Genomic DNA, 17,850 nt, shown 5'->3' on the forward strand with positions numbered 1-17,850 from the left:
TTGTCCCCCCCCCCGCCCCGCACTGCCCCCCCCCCCCCAGGCCCATATTCTATTTGCCATCCATTCCTGGCTGTTCTTTCCAGAAAACGTCCCTCTTGCCCCCGGGGCAGGACTGCTGGGGCTCAGACTCCCTGTCTCGCCAGGACCCCTGCCCGCCCCCCACCTGTGCCTCCCGTTCCTCACCTGTCTCGTCTCTCTCCCTCGCCCAGTTTTCCTTAGTGTGGTAAAATATACATCACATACAGTTCAGCATTTTAAAGTGTTCAACTCAGTGACATTTAGTCCCTCTGCGGTGTCATCTAACCCTCACCACTGTCGAGTTCCAGACCATTTCATCCCCCCAAGAAGAGACCCCTTACCCATCAGCGGTCACCCCGTTTCCTCCTCCTGCCAACCCCCAGCGCTGCCCACCCCTCCAACACCGGTCATTCTCGGCCTCTAACTATAGGCAGCCTAGTGGGGGCGCGGCGGTGCCGCATCGTGGTTTTGATTTGCGTTGCCCTGGCGCCTGATGACGTGGGTGATCTGTCCCTGTGCCCCGTTGGCCATCTGTGTGTCTTTGGAGAGATGTCTCTTCCAGTCCTTTCCCATCTTTAATCGGGGTGTTTTTGTGTTGTTCAGTTGGACTCTGGATACGAGGTCCTTGTCACACACATCGTTTGCAGATCCTGGCTGCCGGTCAGTGGGCTGCCTTTTCAGTTTTCTGCTCGTGTTCTTTGCACACAATTTTTAAATTTTGAAGTACAATTTATTTTTCTCATTCATTTCTTGGGTGTTTGATGGCAGATCTAAGATACTGCTGCCAAGTCCAAGGTCACGAAGATTTGCCTCTTTTGTTTTGTTCTAAGAGTTTTATGGCTTGGCTTTTATATTTAGTCTTTATTCCATTTTGAGTTAATTTTCATATCTGGTGTGAGGTAAGTGTCGAGCTGCTTCTGCGTGTAGATAGCCGGTTGTCCCAGCACCATCTGTTGGAGAGACTTCTTGCCCCATTGAATGGTCTGGGCGACTTGATGAAAAACAAAAAACAGTCGATCATGGACATTGGGGGTTTTATTTCTGGATTCTGTCCTATTCCACTTACATGGTGATTCTTAAGCCAGTACCACACCGTTTTAATTATCGTAGCTTTGCACTAAGTTTTGAAATTGGGAACGATGAATCCTTTGACCTATTCTTTGTTTCCAAGATGCCTTTGGCTCTTCGGGATCCCTTGCAATTCCATTTCTGCAAAAGAAGGCTGTTGGGATTCTGCTAGGGATTGCACTGAGTCTGCAGATCACTCTGGAAGTATTCTCATCTTCACAATGTGAAGTCTTGCACTCTGTGAACACAGGATGTCTTTCCATTTATTTGGGTCTCTTCTCATCTCCCCTAGCAACGTTTTCTAGTTCGCAGCGTTCGAGGCCCTTCCCTCTTTGCTGGAGGCCGTGAGCTCCAGCAGTACCAGCTCTACCTGACACCGTGGCCCGTGCGGCTCACACGGGGTCTTGTGTCAGGCTGCAGCTGGTGCCAGGATCTTGGGACGTGCGTATTCTCCTCCTTCCTTTGAAATCCCAGTGTTTCTGAGGTCTTGGTGTTTGATGTGTTAATAAATAAGCATATATATGGAAACCCTGCCCTGAGCTCTCCCCTGAGCCTTGCTGCTCTTGCACACTGTGCCTTCCAGGCCACCGGCCCCGGCAGCGGGGTCCGGGCCACCACACGCCACCGTGGAGCACAGTGGCCGGGGGACTTGCAGAGCGTACAGCCCCTGCGTGGTTCCCGGTGTCTCCTGCTTCAGAGCCCTTCTTGACAGCTTCACACAAGTGACACAAGTCTTGGGACTACGCGGAACCTGCTTTCTCTCCCATGCCCCTCACACACACACGTCAGTCGGTGGCACACATGTCCTCCAGCCGACGGGCAGCGCCTCTGCGGGCTATGAGAAATGGGGACTTGTCACCAAGGGGCAGCTGCCTCCCGAGTCCTGCAGTGCCCAGGAGCTGCCTGGCTTCCTGCTTCTTGGTGGGGCGCACAAGGACCCATGTCAGCTGGCTCGTGTCACCTCCCACAGGACATGTGATGCTCCAGCCGCACTTGCTGGACGCACCGTATTCCTTGACGCCTCCGGGCTTTGGCACAGCCTTCTTCCTCGGGGGACACCCCTCCCGCCCTTCCTGCCCTGACGAGCGGCTCCTCCTTCAAGACCCAGACGCCCCCCCAAACCCAAGTCCTGGCCAGCGCAGAAGAGGGTCCGCCAGCACCCCACCCAGCCCCATGGAGGAGCTGTGACGAGTTAACACCTTGCAGCAGAGACCAGGCCTGATGCTCTGCGGCCAAGGACACGCCAAGGTGGCCACTGTCTTGTCTGGAGGATGTCCACCAGCCACTGGGGAGTCCACAGAGGGAAGAAGGCAGGGCCCTGGGCCCAGAGGCACTTTTGGCTTTTCTGTCTTTGTGGGCCCCTTCCCCCTTAAAAAAAAAAAGGCGAAAGAAGAAAGGACATTATCTTATGACATCCAGACTGGATTCATGATTATTATATAATTATTTCCGGTTTTTCAACAAAATTAAAAACCATTTTCGTGGGTCGCTGAGAGCATCACAGGCCCCAGCACTGGGCCTCGTGTGCCCAGTAGAGGCAGGGGCCCTGCGTCCAAGGAAGTGCCCTTCTCCAGCCCAGGGCCCCCCCCACCCCCTGCCTCTGTCCCTGGCCTCTGGGCCCACCGCCGCCCCCGGAAGCACAGGTGGGGGCAGGCCCTGGCTGTCAACCCAGGCTCTCCAGGCCTCCAGGAGCCCGCGGAGGGCAGAGCAGGCCTGGGTCCCGCCTCCTTCCTGGGCGCGATCGTTGGCTTCATAAAAGCCAGACAGACTGGCACCCCTGCAAACTGAATTTATGTTCCATTTGATGCGGGGACGCTCTGGGTTGGCTCCAGGTACCCGAGGGCGGCTCGGTGTAAGTGCTCACAGAGAGGATGGAGCTGGGCGGCCTGCCAACTGGATCCATTCCCTCTTCCCCTCCCTCCCTCCCTCCCTCAGGGGGCACTGGGGAGATGGGCTCCAGAGGAGACAAACTAGCTCCGTGGGGCATCTGTAACCAAGTACCACCAACTGGGTGGCTCAGAACGACACACATTCATGCTGTTATAGTTCTGGGGCTTCCAAAGCCTTGAATCAGTGTCACTGGGCGACGTCCAGGTTTTGGCAGGTGCTCCTCTGAGGGCTCCAGGGGAGGATCCGTGTCCTGGCCCTTCTGAGCTTCCAGAGCCACGGTCCCCACACTCCTTGGCTTGTGACCCCTTCCTCCACCTGCAGCCCAGCGTCCTCCAGTCTCCACTCTGTCTCCTCTGCCTCTCCTGTGAGGACCCCTGGGATTTCACTTGGGCCCACCTGGATAATCCAGGAGACCTTCCCCATCTCTAGACCTGGATTTAATCCATCTGCAGAGTCGCTTTTTGCGTATGAGGTGACGTGCACGGGTTCCCGGGGTTAGGACCTGGATATCTTTAGGGGACACCGCTCAGCTGACCCAGCTCGCTTGCCTTGCACTGGTCACCCGCGTTGGCTGAGCCTCAGTGTCCCCGAGGGTAAAATGCAGTCAGGAGGATCGCCTTCGGGTGCTGTCATGAGGAGTACGTGAGCTTTATTGAAGCTGCCTGCCGCAGGACAGACCAGGCTGGAAGTCTCTGGAGCTACTCTTAGTAGGGTATTTTGGCATAAGTGGGCCAAGGCTGGGGCGGGAGCTCAGTAGCCCCCAGGCTCCAGGAATTCCGTGCCGAAGGGGATCCTCTGTTTACCCCGTGGTCCTCAGCTCCGGTTGTGTACAGAAAGCGTCTGCAAAGTTGTAAGCAATCCCGGGCCAGCATTCTGCTGCCGGGGCTCGGGGTGGGGTCCCCTTGTTGGGGTCCTCGGGGGCTCCTGTGATTCTCACACACAGCCAGGCTGGAGCCTGGGCATTCAGGCTGGGTCACCGCTCGTGGCTCTTCTTGCAGGCACCCCTGGGCTCTTAGCGCCACCTGGGTGTCTTGTTGGCGTGACTTGAAGGTGCTGTCTTTTCAGGGACTGGGCCTCCATCACCTCTGAAGGAAGGTGCTGAACATGGGGGTCTCCGAGCATCCTCAGGCTCCAGGGCTGACACTGTGCGGGAATGGGCTTCCCACCGTGTAGCGAGGGCTCACTCTGCGCCCCTGGGTGCCCAGCATGGGTCTCCTGGACTCTCCGCTGTAACCTCGGGTGCTGGGCTGGCATGCCCCTATCCCGGCAGAGAGGGACCCCGAAGTCAGGGGCGGATGCTTGTTCCAGAGCTGCTGTGTGTGGGGGCCGAGCAGGCCTGGGAAACCAGGGCTCTTGACACGTGTTGGGCAGTGAGTGGCCAGTTTGTCCTTCCAGTCAGAGTATTTTGGAATTGGCTGAAAAATGGGGCCGCTGGTGGTGGGGGCTCTCCAGGATACTTCTACTCAGGCCGTGTCGACGTTAGAGAAAGCCTGAAGAATGCTCCTGAGAAAGAGGTATGTTTGGTTAGGTAATTTCACACTTTTTTTTCTGGAATATTCTTAGTTGTCTCATGGGAGAGGGGGAGGTTTGTGAAACTCTCCAAGTTGGGACACACTTCGATTTCACTTGAAACACTGGGAAACAGTCCGTGCATGCACTATTGGTGTTGGGAGAGGCGAGGGTGTTCCAGAGCCTTCCTGGAGGCAGCGGGCCTGGCCAGGGCATTGAAGGGTGAGGAGGAGAGAAGGTGGTGCAGTCTGGCATGCTGGGGAAGGACAGGGATGATAGCAGACAGAGAACACCTGTGGAGGAGGCAAACCAGCGTGAGCCCCGCCTAAAAGGGCTCTGGCTTTTGGGGCTGCATGAGTTCGCTCGGGGTCGTCGTAACCCAGTGCACCACTGGGGCCTTCAGCAGAAACGGACAGTCTCGCGGTTCCGGAGGTCGGAAGCCCCATCCAGGTGTGGGTGGGCAGGGCTGTGCTCCCTCTAAACCTGCAGGGGAGTCCTTCCTTGCCTCTCCCTAGTTTCTGGTGGCAGCTGGTGACCCTGGCATTCCTTGGTTCAGCCCTCCATCTTCACGAGGTTCTCCCTGTGTGTGGGTCTCTGTGTCCAAATTTCCCCTTTTTATAAGGACCCAGTCGCATTGGATTAGGGCCCACCCTGATGACCTCAATTTAATCACATCTGCAAAGACCCTATTTCCAAATAAGGTCACATTCAAAGGGACCAAGGTGCAAGGCTTCCATATTTTGGGGGTGGGGAGAAACAATTTAACCCGTAACGGGCCTGGCACGTGAGGCTGGCATCTCTTCAAACCCTTGATCCCTGGTCATTCTCCTGATGAACGTGTATGAGCACGAGGCTTTTTTCCTTCTCCAGAGATGACACAGGCAGGTGATCTGCTTAGGCACACAGTTGGCAGGTGGCAGAGCTGGGATCCAATTGGGGATCTTTCTGGAAAGGCCCATGGCGCTCTCCTCAGGCCATGATAACCACAGGGGTGCACTCTGCCACACGGTGAATAGGAAACCCACATTTCTCTTCCTACCACGGGGCACTTCCCGGGTCTGTGCAGACTCTGGGCCCAGGAGAAGCTCAGGGTTTGCAGAGGTGTGTGTGTGGTGGGGGTGGGGGGGGAATGAGGACAGCCTGCAGGGGAAGGTTTTGCCACACCAGGCACCCCCTCCTGACTGTCTGTGGATGTCTTTCTTTGCCCCTCTCCCTTGACTATTGCAGGAACTGTTACGGTCTTTTTTCTTGGTTCTGTGAGCTCTTCGGTCATCGGGCCCGGGGAATCCCGGATGAAAGGCCCAGGCCAGGTTCCAGGAGGAGGGCCCCAGAGAAAGTGGTTCCTGGCAGCCCCGCCAAGAGATGGGGCTTATTTTTAAACCTAAACAGATGGGGCGCTGGGAACCAAACACAGGCGTGGCTTCCAAATTCAAGGGACAGGTTTAAGAATGCCCTAGGATGTGAGATTGTGTGTGCGTGCGTGTGTGTGTTTTAGTTGAGGATTGTTTGACATACACCGTTATGGTAATTTCAACTGTGTAACACAAACACTCACTATAAAAATTGGATTGTTTTTTTGCTATTGAGTTGTAGCAGTTCCTTATGTATTTTGGACCTTAACCCCCCTTATCAGATACATATGACTTGTAAGTATTTTCTCCCACTCGGGAGGCCGGGTTTTCCATTTTGTTGTTGGTTTCCTTTGCTGTCCCACTTTTAGTTTGATGTCCCACTTGTCTATTTGTGCATGTGTTGCCTTTGTTCTTGGTGTCAGATTTAAAAAGTCATCGCCAAGACCGATGTCAAGGACCTTAACTCTGTTTTCTTCTAGGCATTATTTTATAGTTTCAGGTCCTATGTTTAAGTTTTTAATTGCTTTTGAGTTAGATTTTGTATATAGTGTAAGAAGGTGGTCCAGTTTTCCCAGTACCAGTTACTGAAGAGACTGTCCTTTCCCCATTGCATATTCTTGGCTTCTCTGTCATAAATTAATGGACAGTGTATGTGTAGGGTTGTGTCTGGGGTCTGTATTCTAATTTTATGTCAGTACCATACTGTTTTGATTGCTTTTGTTTTGTAATATCGTTTGAAATCAGGGAACACGATACCTCCAGATTTGTTCTTCTTTCTCAAGATTGCTTTGGCTATTTGGGGTCTTTTGTGGTTCCATACAAATTTGAGGATTGTTTTATTTCTGTGGAAAATGCCATTGGAATTTCGATAGGGATTACATCCTATCTATAGATTGCTTTGGGCAGAATGGACATTTAAACAATATTAATTCTTTCAAACCATGAACACGGAATATCTTTCCATTATTTGTGTCATCTTCAAGTTTTCTTATCAGTGTCTTAGAGTTTTCAGCGTACAGGTCTTTCACCTCCTTGGTTAAACCTGCTCATAGATATTCTTTTAGATGCAATTACAGATGGGATTGGTTTTTTTTTTTTTAAAGATTTAAGAGAGAGCATAGAGTGAGAGAGCATGAGCAGGGGGATTGGGAGAGGGAGAAGCAGGCTTCCCACGGAGCAGGGAGCCTGACACGGGGCTCGAGCCCAGGACCCTGGGATCATGACCTGAGCCGAAGGCAGACACTTAACCGACTGAGCCACCCAGGCGCCCCATATGGGACTGTTTTCTTACTTTCTCTTTTTGATGGTTTGCTCTTATGTATAGAAACACTGCATATTTTTGTGTATTGATTTTGTGTCCTACAACTTTATCGAATTTGTTGATTGGGTCTGAGTTATTTGGTGGAATCTTTAGGGTTTTCTATATGTAATATCATGTCATCCCACAAATAGTGACAGTTTTACTTCTTCCTTTCCAATGTGGGTGCCTTTTCTTTTTCTTAATGCTCTGGCTTGGACTTCAGTATATGCTGAATAGAAGTGGCGTGAGTGGGCATCCTTGTCTTGTTCCCGATCTTAAGAGGGAAAGCTTTCAGCTTTTCACCATTACGATGTTAGCTGTGGGCTCGTCCTAGATGGCCTTTATTACGTTGAAGCATGTTCCCTCTATACCCACTGTGTTGAGAGTTATCATAAATGGATGTTGAATTTTATCAGATGCTTTTCTGGCATCTCTTGAAGGTGATCACGTGTTTTATCCTTCATTTTATTCATGTGACGTATCACATTGATTTGCGGCTGTTGAACCATCCTTGCATCCCTGGAATGAATCCTATTTGTTTATGGTGTATGATCCTTTTAATGTATTATTGAATTCAGCTTGCTAATATTTCACCGAGCAGATAATAGTCTAACAGGGCTTCTTAACCCACTGCGTGGCAGGGGCCTCTTTTTGGCATGTTTTCAAATGCCTAAAATAAAGTACAAAGGGTTATGAGGCACATGGGCTGGCTCAGTCCGTTAAACGTCCTACTCTTGGTCTCAGCTCAGGCCTTGATCTCAGGATCGTGAGTTCAGGCCCGTTGTTGGTGGAGCCTACTTGAAAAAAAAATACAAACGGTTCTGAAGGAAACCAGTTACATTAGATACAGCTCTTCCCACAGACCACCCTGGGTGAGGCAGCCTTGCTGCTCTGGGCGGTGCAGAGCCCCTGAAGCTTGCGGCCCCCAGGGGCCGCGAGCGGGTAGCTGGGTCCTCAGCAGGCAGATTTGGGGTGAGTCTGGGGAGGCAGCTGGGGTAGGACAGGGCGGTGGGCGTGAGGGAGGCTGCGTGGCCTGGGTGGGAGCCCAGCTCTGCATCTGCTAGCCATGTGACCCGAGTGAGGGCGGGAGCGATGGGGGGTGACACCTGCGACAACAAGGGCAAATGCTTCCTTGCCGGTGTGCACCGTGCCCGGGCGCTGTCGTCAGTCGGGCTGCCAGTCGTCGGCCCTTCCCCCGGCCCTGGGAGCTGGGTCCTCCTGTTGCCACTGGCAGGCAGGGGCCTGACCCAGAGGAGCTGAACCGCTTGCGCAGAGCTGCCCATCCCAGGTGTCGGTCCCAGCGAGGCTGCCGTTCGCGTTGGAAAGCGCGAGGGTCCCAGCTGCTGCGTCTGTGGCCACGTGGCCATGTGGTCCTAGGGCTGCCACCCCCGCGCCTGTCCTGCACACTTGACCTCCTTCAGCTCTGTGCTCAGCCGCCCCTGCCGTCCCCCCGGGATGTCTGGGGTCTGTGGTGGTGTTCTTGCTGTAGCCGCCACCGGAACCCCGTGGTGCCTTTCCTGTGGGCACTTTGGGCCCCAAAGTATCGGTGACTTTATCCAGTGTCCGTGTGTCGGGCATGGGCTCCATCTGCAGTATAGACCATCCAGGCAGACTGCAGTTTCTTTGGCCCTAGAGCTGGTGACGGCCTTGATGGTCCAGGTGAGGGTGTCCCCAGGTCACAGGAAGGGAAAAGGGGGGTGGAGGACAGAGATGGTGAGGGGGACGGGTGGGACTTAGGGACGGGGAGGAAGGGCCTCATGGGGGGTGACGCAGAGGCTTCTTGCGTGCCTGGGGCCGCAGGAACAGGTGTCGCCCCGACCCAGCGAGCGTGAGCTGGGGAGGGGTGGGCGTGTGGGTGTGAGGGCCGCCCGGAGTGGGCCAGAAAGGGACAGTGCTCCAGGTGGGGCCAGCCCGAGCCCAGCAGGCCGCGCGCTTCGCTTCCCAGTGGCCCAGCGCTGGCCCCCAGCCAGGGCTCCCCCCCGTCCCCCACAGGCCTGGGGAGGACCCTGCAGACTGGTGATGAAGAGCCTGGGAAACGGAGTCCCTGGCATTCTCTGCGGGCGTCTGCCCAGTTCCTGCCGCCCTCGTACCCCCCCCAGCACCTGCGAGGTGGGGAAGTGTCACCTTGTGTCACGGGTGTGGTGGCCGGGGGCCAGAGAGGCGTGCCTGAGGTGGGTGGAGGGGGACGCGTGGGGTGGGCGTCTGTCAGTCTGTGTCCCTGGGGAGCATTCCTCACACGCATATTGTCATGGGGCCCAGCGCCGCTCTGGTCTTTCACAGGTGGAGAGCATGTACAGTAACGGAGGCCGCGCGGGATCGGGGGACGCGCTCCCAGGGGTCCCGCGCCAGGCCAGGGCTCAGGGCTCGCCCCCAGCCTCTTCTGCAGCCCCAGGAAGTGGCGGGGTTCCGCCCGGGCTTGGCAGAGGAAGGAGCTGGTGGGGCGCCCGGGAGGGCCGGGGCTGGGGGACTCGCTGACCTTGATGGAGCCCCTGCCCCGTGCCGGCACCCAGGGCCCCACGGCCTCTGAATCCGCCCCCCTTCAGGAGCCTGAAAGCTGTGTCTGCTCACGGGGTGGGGAGGCGGTCCGTCAGCAGGAAGACTCACACTCCCCCGACCTGGGCTGCCGAGCCTTTGCACGGCCGTTTAGCCTCCGGCCATGCCCTGCCCCTGCCGGAGGGGGCGCCCCCAGCAGCCAAGCGAGCACCCTCGTTCTGTCCCCCGCGCTCCGCAGCCCCCGGCCGTGCCCGCTGTCCTGTCCCGCACCCGCCCGCACGTGTCTCCTGAGCACGTATGTGCCGGCCGGCTCGGCGTACAGCAGTGACCGTGGGGACTGCCCTGTGGCGAGGGGACACAACTGAGCACGCAGGAGACTTGAGGGCAGAGGTGACAGGGGCCCCGGAGATTCTGGCCTTCCCGCTTCGCTGGTCCCGGCCCAGCGGCAGGGCTGGTGCCCCGGGAGCGGGAGACATCTGAACGGCTGACGAGCGGGTGGCTGGTGCGTCACCGCAGTCACTGGCAGCAGGCGGAAAGGCAGCCCACAGGCCGGCTCCACTGTGTGTCCCAGTGTCCATGATGCTCCATCGTGCCTGTACCCCCAGCTCCCCACACAGGGCCACTTACAACAGAGAGAGCTTGTGGACGTGGTGAAAAGGTTGTCCTGCTGAGTGCTCGTCCCTGAAGCCTCCCGGGGCTCCGCTGGGGCTCTGACCACAGACGGGCTCTGCGTCCGCCGCTGCGCGTCCGCCTGGCTGGCTGGCTGCCCCCCGCGCCCCCCACGCCGGCCTTCGCAGCCCCCCTGACGGGCCCAACTCTGCCCACAGGTGTCCGTGCTGGTCCTCTTCGCCCTGGCCTTCCTCACCTGCGTCGTCTTCCTGGTCGTCTACAAGGTGTACAAGTATGACCGTGCCTGCCCCGATGGGTTCGTCCTCAAGGTAAGGCGCCCCAGGAGGGGCCCAGGGCTCTGGCCAGGCCCCCCACCCCCCAGGGGACCCTTGCGGGAGGGAGGGGGGAGAAGGCGAGGCGGCCCAGTAGCAAGGCGGCTCCTGGGAACTGACCTAACCCGGGGGAGCAGAGACCCAGAGGGAGGAAGGGCTTGCGCGAGGGGGGCTGGGGGCAGGGCTGGGCACATGCCCCCCACGGCTGCCCCCTCGGCTGGGCTCTCCGCGCGCGTGCAGATGTGTGCTTTGCTCGGACGCCTCCACGTTCCAGAAGGCCTGCAAGTGGCACCCAAGCAGACCTGGGGAACAAGAGGACTAAGTGAAGACCAAAAAAGGACGAGGCGATGAGGGGGAAGAGGTGAAGCACGAGGAAGTAAAATGGACTCGCCGTGGACCTGCTCCCATTTCCCCCGCACTCGGCATCTGGGCCCCACATTCGGTTCCGAACTCCCCGCAGCCAGGGTGAAGAGGGAAAAGGATCATTGGCAGGATCTGGTGTTGCAGAAATTAAAGCAGGAGAAGCCCACGCCGAGCGCACACGCGGACGGGCTTGGTTTGTCAGCTGCTACCCGGTCACTTTGCTTTGGGGTTTGGTGACGCGAGGGACACAGGACCCTCGCACGAGTTAGCAGGCAAAGCCAGAGTTCAGGGTGCCTTCCAGCCCTCCCGCTGCGCGGCGGGTACGTGTGTGGGCCTGCTGTGTGGCCGCGGCGGTCGCTGTTACTCCGGCCAGGACCTGTCGGCTGAAGAGCCCCGCCTTCGGGACGCTCCCTGCTATTCTCAAAAGAAACGTGAAGTCAGTCGTACGCTGAGTTAGGCTATAAGCACTGGAAAGCAGGAGAGCAAGGCAGGTTCTAGAAAGACGGTCATGTTTGAGCAACGCTCATAGGAGGCCAGTGAGGGAGCTGTGCGGGGACCTGGGGGACACCCTTTGTCTTCATGAACCCGTCCACCCCCCCCCCCCGACGGGCTGGGAGAGGTTATGGTCTGCTTGGAAGCTCAGGAGGCACCATGGTTTAAAGGAGGCCAACCCAGAGGGCCTGGGGGCTTCGAGGAGGGGAAGGCTGCCCTTGACCAAGCAAGCGCATTCGCGGACGCTGGAGGCCGGCAGGGCCAACCCAGGCTCGGGGAGCAGCAGCGCCGCGGGTGACCGCAGGGCGGGGCAGGTCTGGTCAGCCTGGAAGACTGGGGGCAGTTGGACGTGAGCCAGACTCTGCAGACGTCACGGGCCAGGCAATGGCCCCCGGGGGAGGGGAAGTGATGGGACGGCCACTCGGTGGCCCCGGGAGGCTGGAGGTTTGGTGCGATGGCCCAGGAGGCTGCTATAGGGAGCCTGGGGAGAGACGAGGGTCTGGCCTGCTCAGGGTGCTGGAGACGGAAAGAGGACACCCACGTGACTGGGGGGGGGATGCAGGGGAGGAAGATGCAGGGGAGGACCTGGTCCAGAGCCCGGTGACGCAGAGGGGCTGATGTCATGGAGAGGAAGCAAAGCAGACGCAGGAGCGGTGCCCTGATGGGAACCGGGTGTGCAGAAGACAGCTTCCTGGGGACTGGACAGACTGCTCACAAACCACTGGGGCCAGCAGCTCCATCAGGAGGACCCAGGGTTTGCTTCCGGGCTCATTCTCTGGTCCGGGGCAAGCTGCCTGCGTGGAGGAGGGGGCCAGGCTAAAACTACCCGGCCTGCAAGGCCAATTCTGCTAGAAAACCTGGTCCGGGCAGGTGGAGTCCGAGAGAGGAAGCCTTTGCAGGGCAGAGGGCAGCTCTCTGTGTTCAGAAGGCTCACGGCTGAGCCTGGGGCCCAGCCAGCCTTGGGAATTTGGAGTCCAGTGATCTTCTGTAGCTACGTCTCTTGGGACTTCGGCATTTTCCACTGGCCTTTCCGTCTAATTGGGGGCAGGTGGCCTCCCTGGAAACCATGGCTGGGAGGACTGGGGAGCTCCCAGTCTGTGCCTAAAAGCCCTTGGCTAAAGCTGGAGGTGGGGAAGGTGTGGTGCGTGCCCAAGCCCCCTCCCTCCCTCCTTTGTGCACTGTGCTTGTGCAGGTCACATGCAGACCCCGACAGCTTAGAGGCTTTTACACTAGGATTTGTGAATGCTCCTAAAAGCCTTCTGGGTAGATACTGTCAGGTCCCCATTTTACCCGTGGGAAGAGGCAGTACAGACGCGACCGTCATTGTGTCCAAGGTCACGCCCTGCGGCATGACCGAGCATTTAGCACGTATGTATGAAGTGCCACTGTGCTGTCCCCGGCTGGGTGCTGGGCTCCCAGCGCCGGAAGGAGTCAAGGCCCTACCCTTGGGGCCTGTGTTCTAGTGGAGGAGACAAGTGGCAGGCAGACAGGCAGATGCCCAGATGGTGTGGACACTGCTGAGTGCCAGGCAGAGACGAAACCAGGGTGACTGTGAGAGCCTGGGGTCACCTCTTCCGGGTCATTTGGGGGTGCAAACTGAATGAGGAGTCAGTTTAGCCAGCGGGTGGTCTGGGCATGCATGGACTGAGGACCCAGACTGGGCTGGGGTCCTGCTGACCCCCAGAGCCAGAGAGGGGCCCCGTGGGAAGGGCGGATGGGCCCAGGTGCCACAGAGGTCCTGGCGTGAGCCCCAGGGCAGGCGTGCGCCTGTGCCTGCGCCGTGGGTGAGGGGGGGCGCGGGCCGCCCCGACCGGGAGTGTCACCGGGGGATTTAGGAGGGCAGGTATGGGCTGGGGAGGATGCGACGTTTCTGCCTTTGTCCTGAAACCATGCAGTAATTATAGGAGTCTTATGGAAAGGTTTTAAATGTGATGGGAAATTGCCCAAAGCCCATGTTTTTTGACATTTGGGTATTCCTCGTAGACTGTCAGCAGACACACGCCTTCTCCCCGGGGATCTCGTGTGCGAGGCACAGTCAGTAGCGCTGGCCGCGGGCCAGGGGCTGCTGGGAACCCGCCTGCCTGGGCTACCTCCCCGGGCCCCGAGGGAGCGAGGGGCGGAGAGGTCTGGTGACCTCCCCACACTGGCCCCCAGAGGGGCATGGGGCTGTGATTTCTGGCCTGAGAGCGGCGGGGTCAGACCTCCCTGGGAGCCCCGGCCCCACGCTCCCCCCGGAACTGGGGTTCTCGCCCACCACCAGCCCACCGCGGCACCGCCCCGGCACGTTCCTCCCCAGCCCGTGTGTGGGCAGCGGAAGAACTGTCTGTCCTCCCCGGCCCGGCCCGCCGAGGGCAGGGGGAGGGACTCCGTTGGGTCTGGAGGCTCCGTCGTGGCCTGGCGTCTCCCACTGCCCAGCGCCTTGCAGGACCCTGTGCGCGAGCCGAGGAGGGCAGGACGGAGCGGAGGGCAGGTGGCCGCGCCGGCGGGGTGGGGGGTGGCTGGCTTGCTGGACGGGGGCTGCAGCTTCCTGCCGCCCAGACGTGGCGGGGTTTGAGCTGCTGCTGAGACGCGGGCGTCCCCTGGGTGGTGCCCCTGCGGCTTCTGATCTTCCCTGTGCGCTGTGTGAGCGTGGACACGCTGTGGCTTCCTACCTGACTGTTGTGCTTGGCAGCCCTGGGGCCTGGCACAGGGCTGGCATGAACGGCTTCTGAACGTGCCGGGCAGCCCACCCGTGGGAGAGCCGCTCCCTGGCCACGCCTGGTCACTTCACGTTGACACTCCCGCGGCCGGTATCCTGGGAGAGCCCTCCGGGGTGGGGGGGACCTCCGTCGTGAGGCCTCCACGTTGGAGCGCACGGGAGCTTTTCCGTGACTGGGCTGTCATGCCTGTGTCTCGCCACACATCACGTGCTCAGCCCTGTGGCCCTGCTGTTGACCCCAGGCAGGCGCCAGGCTACGTGGACCTGCGCGCTGGGGAGGCCTCCGGTTCAGAGGAGGACAGCAGTCTGTTGCCCGAGAGGATGTTGCGTAGGCCGTGGCGCTCACCTGGTCTGGGTCACAGCAGCCCTGCCCGGCAGGCCTCGCAGCCCCCGCCCCGACAGCCCCCCGCCCCGGGCACTGCGGAAGGAGCACCGCGGCCCCGGCCTGCCGGGGGCACTGGAGGCTGAGCTGGTCGCGCGCGCCGGGAACCGAGAGCTGCGCCGGGCCCACTCGCCGGCTGCATGCGAGCCTGTCAGTGCCCTGGGAAAACACTGGTTCGGCCCCAGGGGCCCCGGGGCGGGGCTTACTGCCTCTGCTTCTCACTGTCCTGTGTTTGAGTGGGTCATCTGTTGGTGGCTTCGCACGGTGACACTGGGGGGGGTTCTGGGCGCTCCCACCGGGAGGCCCAGACTGGAGAGTTACCTCCCCTCCCTGGGTCTCCCTGGTCCCATCTATAAAAGCAGACTGCTGGAAGCTTCCTTACAGCGAGAGAATGTGCGTGGAAAGCACTTGGCAAACTGTCAGGGACGAAGAGAAGGTCAGGAGGAGAATGGCAGTGTGGGAAGCAAAACCCCAGTCCCGTTTTCTTCCGCCAGGAAAGTGGCAGGTGGGCCTAGAATCTACAGGAAGACCTCAAGGAGCAGCCCCCCTGACCCGCCTTTAGCTTTCAGAGATTGAGCAAAAAAAGCTGGGCCCGGGCGGGGCGAGGCTCCCGGAGGAGGTTCCCGGCCGCATCCCGGGCTGGCCCTGAGGTCTCCCAGCGCCCACGTCCACAGCGCAGCAGCTGTGGCCGGCCATCCTAGCGGTGGCCCGAGGTGCCCAGAGATGCGGTCCTCAGAGGTCCCGTCACGTTGTCCACATGGTGCCTGCCCCGGGCAGGTAAGTGGACACCCTGAGCGGCTGGGTTTCTTGCTAAGCCCCGGGAGTTGGTCAGAGTGCCCTGGGCGGCGCTCGGGCTACAGGTCCCGGCTTTGCGTGTACCAGCAGGGTGACCACAGCCGAGTCAGACGGCACTCAGTGTGCCGAGCCTCAGGATCATCTGGGCTGTTGAAGCATACAGATTGGTCCCACACGGATGTGCCGAGTCAGACCCCTCGGGTGGGCGGAGAATCTGGGCTGTGACCCTCTTCCTGGTGACCGTGGAGGTGGCCAAGGCCAGGCACCGGTCTTAGCTGCGGTCTCCCTTTGCTGTCTGATGGTGAGGCCGGCTTTGGTTGCTCAGACACAGGAAGCGGGGCTTCCACGAGATGGAAGGGCGACCTCTGTCCCGTTAAGGCTCCCGCGGGAAGGCGGCGGGGCTCTGTGAGGTCACCCTGGAGCCCCGATTCTGTCTTCTGCTGCCCTGGAGCCCCGATTCTGTCTTCTGCTGCCCTGGAGCCCCGATTCTGTCTTCTGCTGCCCTGCCAGCCCCCAGAGTATATCACCCTTCCCTGCGCAGTCAGCCAGCCGGGGAAGGGCTGCAGGAGAGAGTGGACAGACCTCCACTCCTGTCCCACCGGCCAGAAGTTAGCCCCACGGCCTCTCCCGGCTGCTGGGAGCGCTGGGCGCCAGGTGCCCGCCTAGCCCTGGGGGCTGGCTGGGGAAGCCGATCGCGGCCGCGCCCACCTCCCCTGTGGGCTTGCTGAGCCCCGCAGCTATTGTGTGGGCTGGCCACGTCAGCTGTGGGGGGGCAGTGGCTTAGGTTGGCTCCTGAATAAGGAAAGGCAGCCTGGGGTGTAGGGTCTTAACTGTTTGTGGTCCTAGACCTTTTGCGAGCTGAGGAGAGCTATGGGCTGGTCTCCCCCGGCCCTCATCTCCCCAGGGTTCTGTGGCCTGTAGGGACAGAGCCTCTTCCTTCGTGGACAGCTGCCTGGGAGAGCGCCCCCCCCCCCCCAACATGCTGTCTGGGGTCCTTGGGGACGTCCTGCTGCTCTCTGGGTCACAAGGTCACACTGCTCCCTAATAGGACCTGTAGGCCTTGTGTGACTGCCTCTCTGACCCAGGCCACCCTTCCCAGCGTGTTCCCCATGCTGCTGTCTGCGAGGCCGGCCTGCCCTGCCTCTGGGCCCCCCATGCCCCCCCCCCCCCGGATAAGGCCTACTACAAACCTAGCTCCCAGGAGGCCTTTCTGACTTGGTTTCTGGTAGATGTAAAATGACAACTAGCGTAAGCTCTTCAGTGAAGCAGGAAGGCCACCGTCCTGTTACACACGCGCCCCCCGAGCACCGCTGTTGGAGAGGTCGGCCCTGTCATGACATAAATCGCTGTCGGGTGGTCCCTGGGCTGTGCCGAGGCCAGGACCCATGCCCGCTTTTGCTCATTTGTGTATTTCTCCTCTCGGCCCCGGGAAGGTGCTCAGTAAACATCTGGAAGGGGGTTACCTGGAAACCCTGGAGACCCACACTGGCATCCCTCCAGCCTCGGTGCACACGTCTCAGGGGCCTCTTCTATCTTTCAGAACACCCAGTGCATTCCAGAAGGCTTGGAGAGCTACTACGCGGAGCAAGACTCCAGTGCCCGGGAGAAATTCTACACCGTCATCAACCACTACAACCTGGCCAAGCAGAGCATCACACGCTCGGTCTCACCCTGGATGTCCGTTCTGTCGGAAGAGAAGCTGTCCGAGCAGGAGACCGAAGCCGCCGAAAAGTCGGCCCAGTGAGGTGGGCAGGTTCCTTACGATGTGTCACTTGAAGGTAACAAAGGGACTCGGAGGGACGTTTCATTAAATATAATTCCCGATAATTTAGAGGTCGCTCATTTATGGTGCAACTGCTTGTTTGCTGATGCCGCTTTGCAAATAAACCTTGCTGCCGGCCGCCCACGGGCCCAAGTGCATCTCAGCATTGCTTAAAGAGCTCTGACACCACTTTCCGTGATAAGGAGTCTTAATTTAGCTACTTTACTGGGACTTACTGGATGGTATCAAAAAATAAATTTACACCAGATACGCAAGGGGTTTGGATTCAGATAATGCATTTTGTGGAATTTGTTTACCACCCCCCCACCCTCGCTGTTTGCAGTCCTTACTCCACAGCCATATTTAGAGGGAGCCCCACTTTGCTAAGAGCAAGCTGTACTTCAGAATTTCTTCCAACCTCCAATCAGGCGGCAACAGTGCCGTCTCCAGGACGCATGGTAGTGAGCGGTGTAGAGAAGGAAGGAAATAGGGCAAGCGCACTTTCCCCGTGCTCATCCCTAAGTTGCAAGTGTCCCGCAGCCAGGCACACTTGGGGGGCTCTGTTCCACGCCCCCACACACCGGAGTTGGCATCTTGGTGCAGAGAGCACCTTTGTTTCGCTCCAGTGCATGCAGACCGTGTCCCAGCATGTGAGGTGAGGGGCTATGGAAAGCGAGGTCCCTGGGCCGTGGGCTCCAGGACTGTGTCAGAAGCCCTGTAGGTAGTCCGTCTACTCTGTGATGTGTTGAATAGGAACGAAACCCCTTTGGTCTTTATGTGCTCTTCT

At 58.9% G+C, this 17,850-nt stretch overlaps 1 protein-coding gene across 2 annotated transcripts in view; it reads left to right on the forward strand.

Annotated features, from left to right (window-relative positions):
• Positions 1–17,205, forward strand: part of NSG1 (neuronal vesicle trafficking associated 1) — a 27,258-nt gene extending 10,053 nt beyond the window's left edge. For both annotated transcript variants that reach the window (XM_044913026.1, XM_044913027.1), the window contains 2 exons: positions 10,458–10,568; positions 16,842–17,205. In XM_044913026.1, coding sequence (XP_044768961.1) covers positions 10,458–10,568; positions 16,842–17,045 — 315 coding nt within the window. In that variant the 3' untranslated portion in view covers positions 17,046–17,205. The remainder of the gene's footprint in view (positions 1–10,457; positions 10,569–16,841) is intronic.
• The last annotated feature ends 645 nt before the right edge of the window (positions 17,206–17,850 follow it).

Source organism: Neomonachus schauinslandi, chromosome 2 (genome assembly GCF_002201575.2).
Source record: "Neomonachus schauinslandi chromosome 2, ASM220157v2, whole genome shotgun sequence".
In the NCBI taxonomy this organism is placed as follows: Eukaryota; Metazoa; Chordata; class Mammalia; order Carnivora; family Phocidae; genus Neomonachus; species Neomonachus schauinslandi.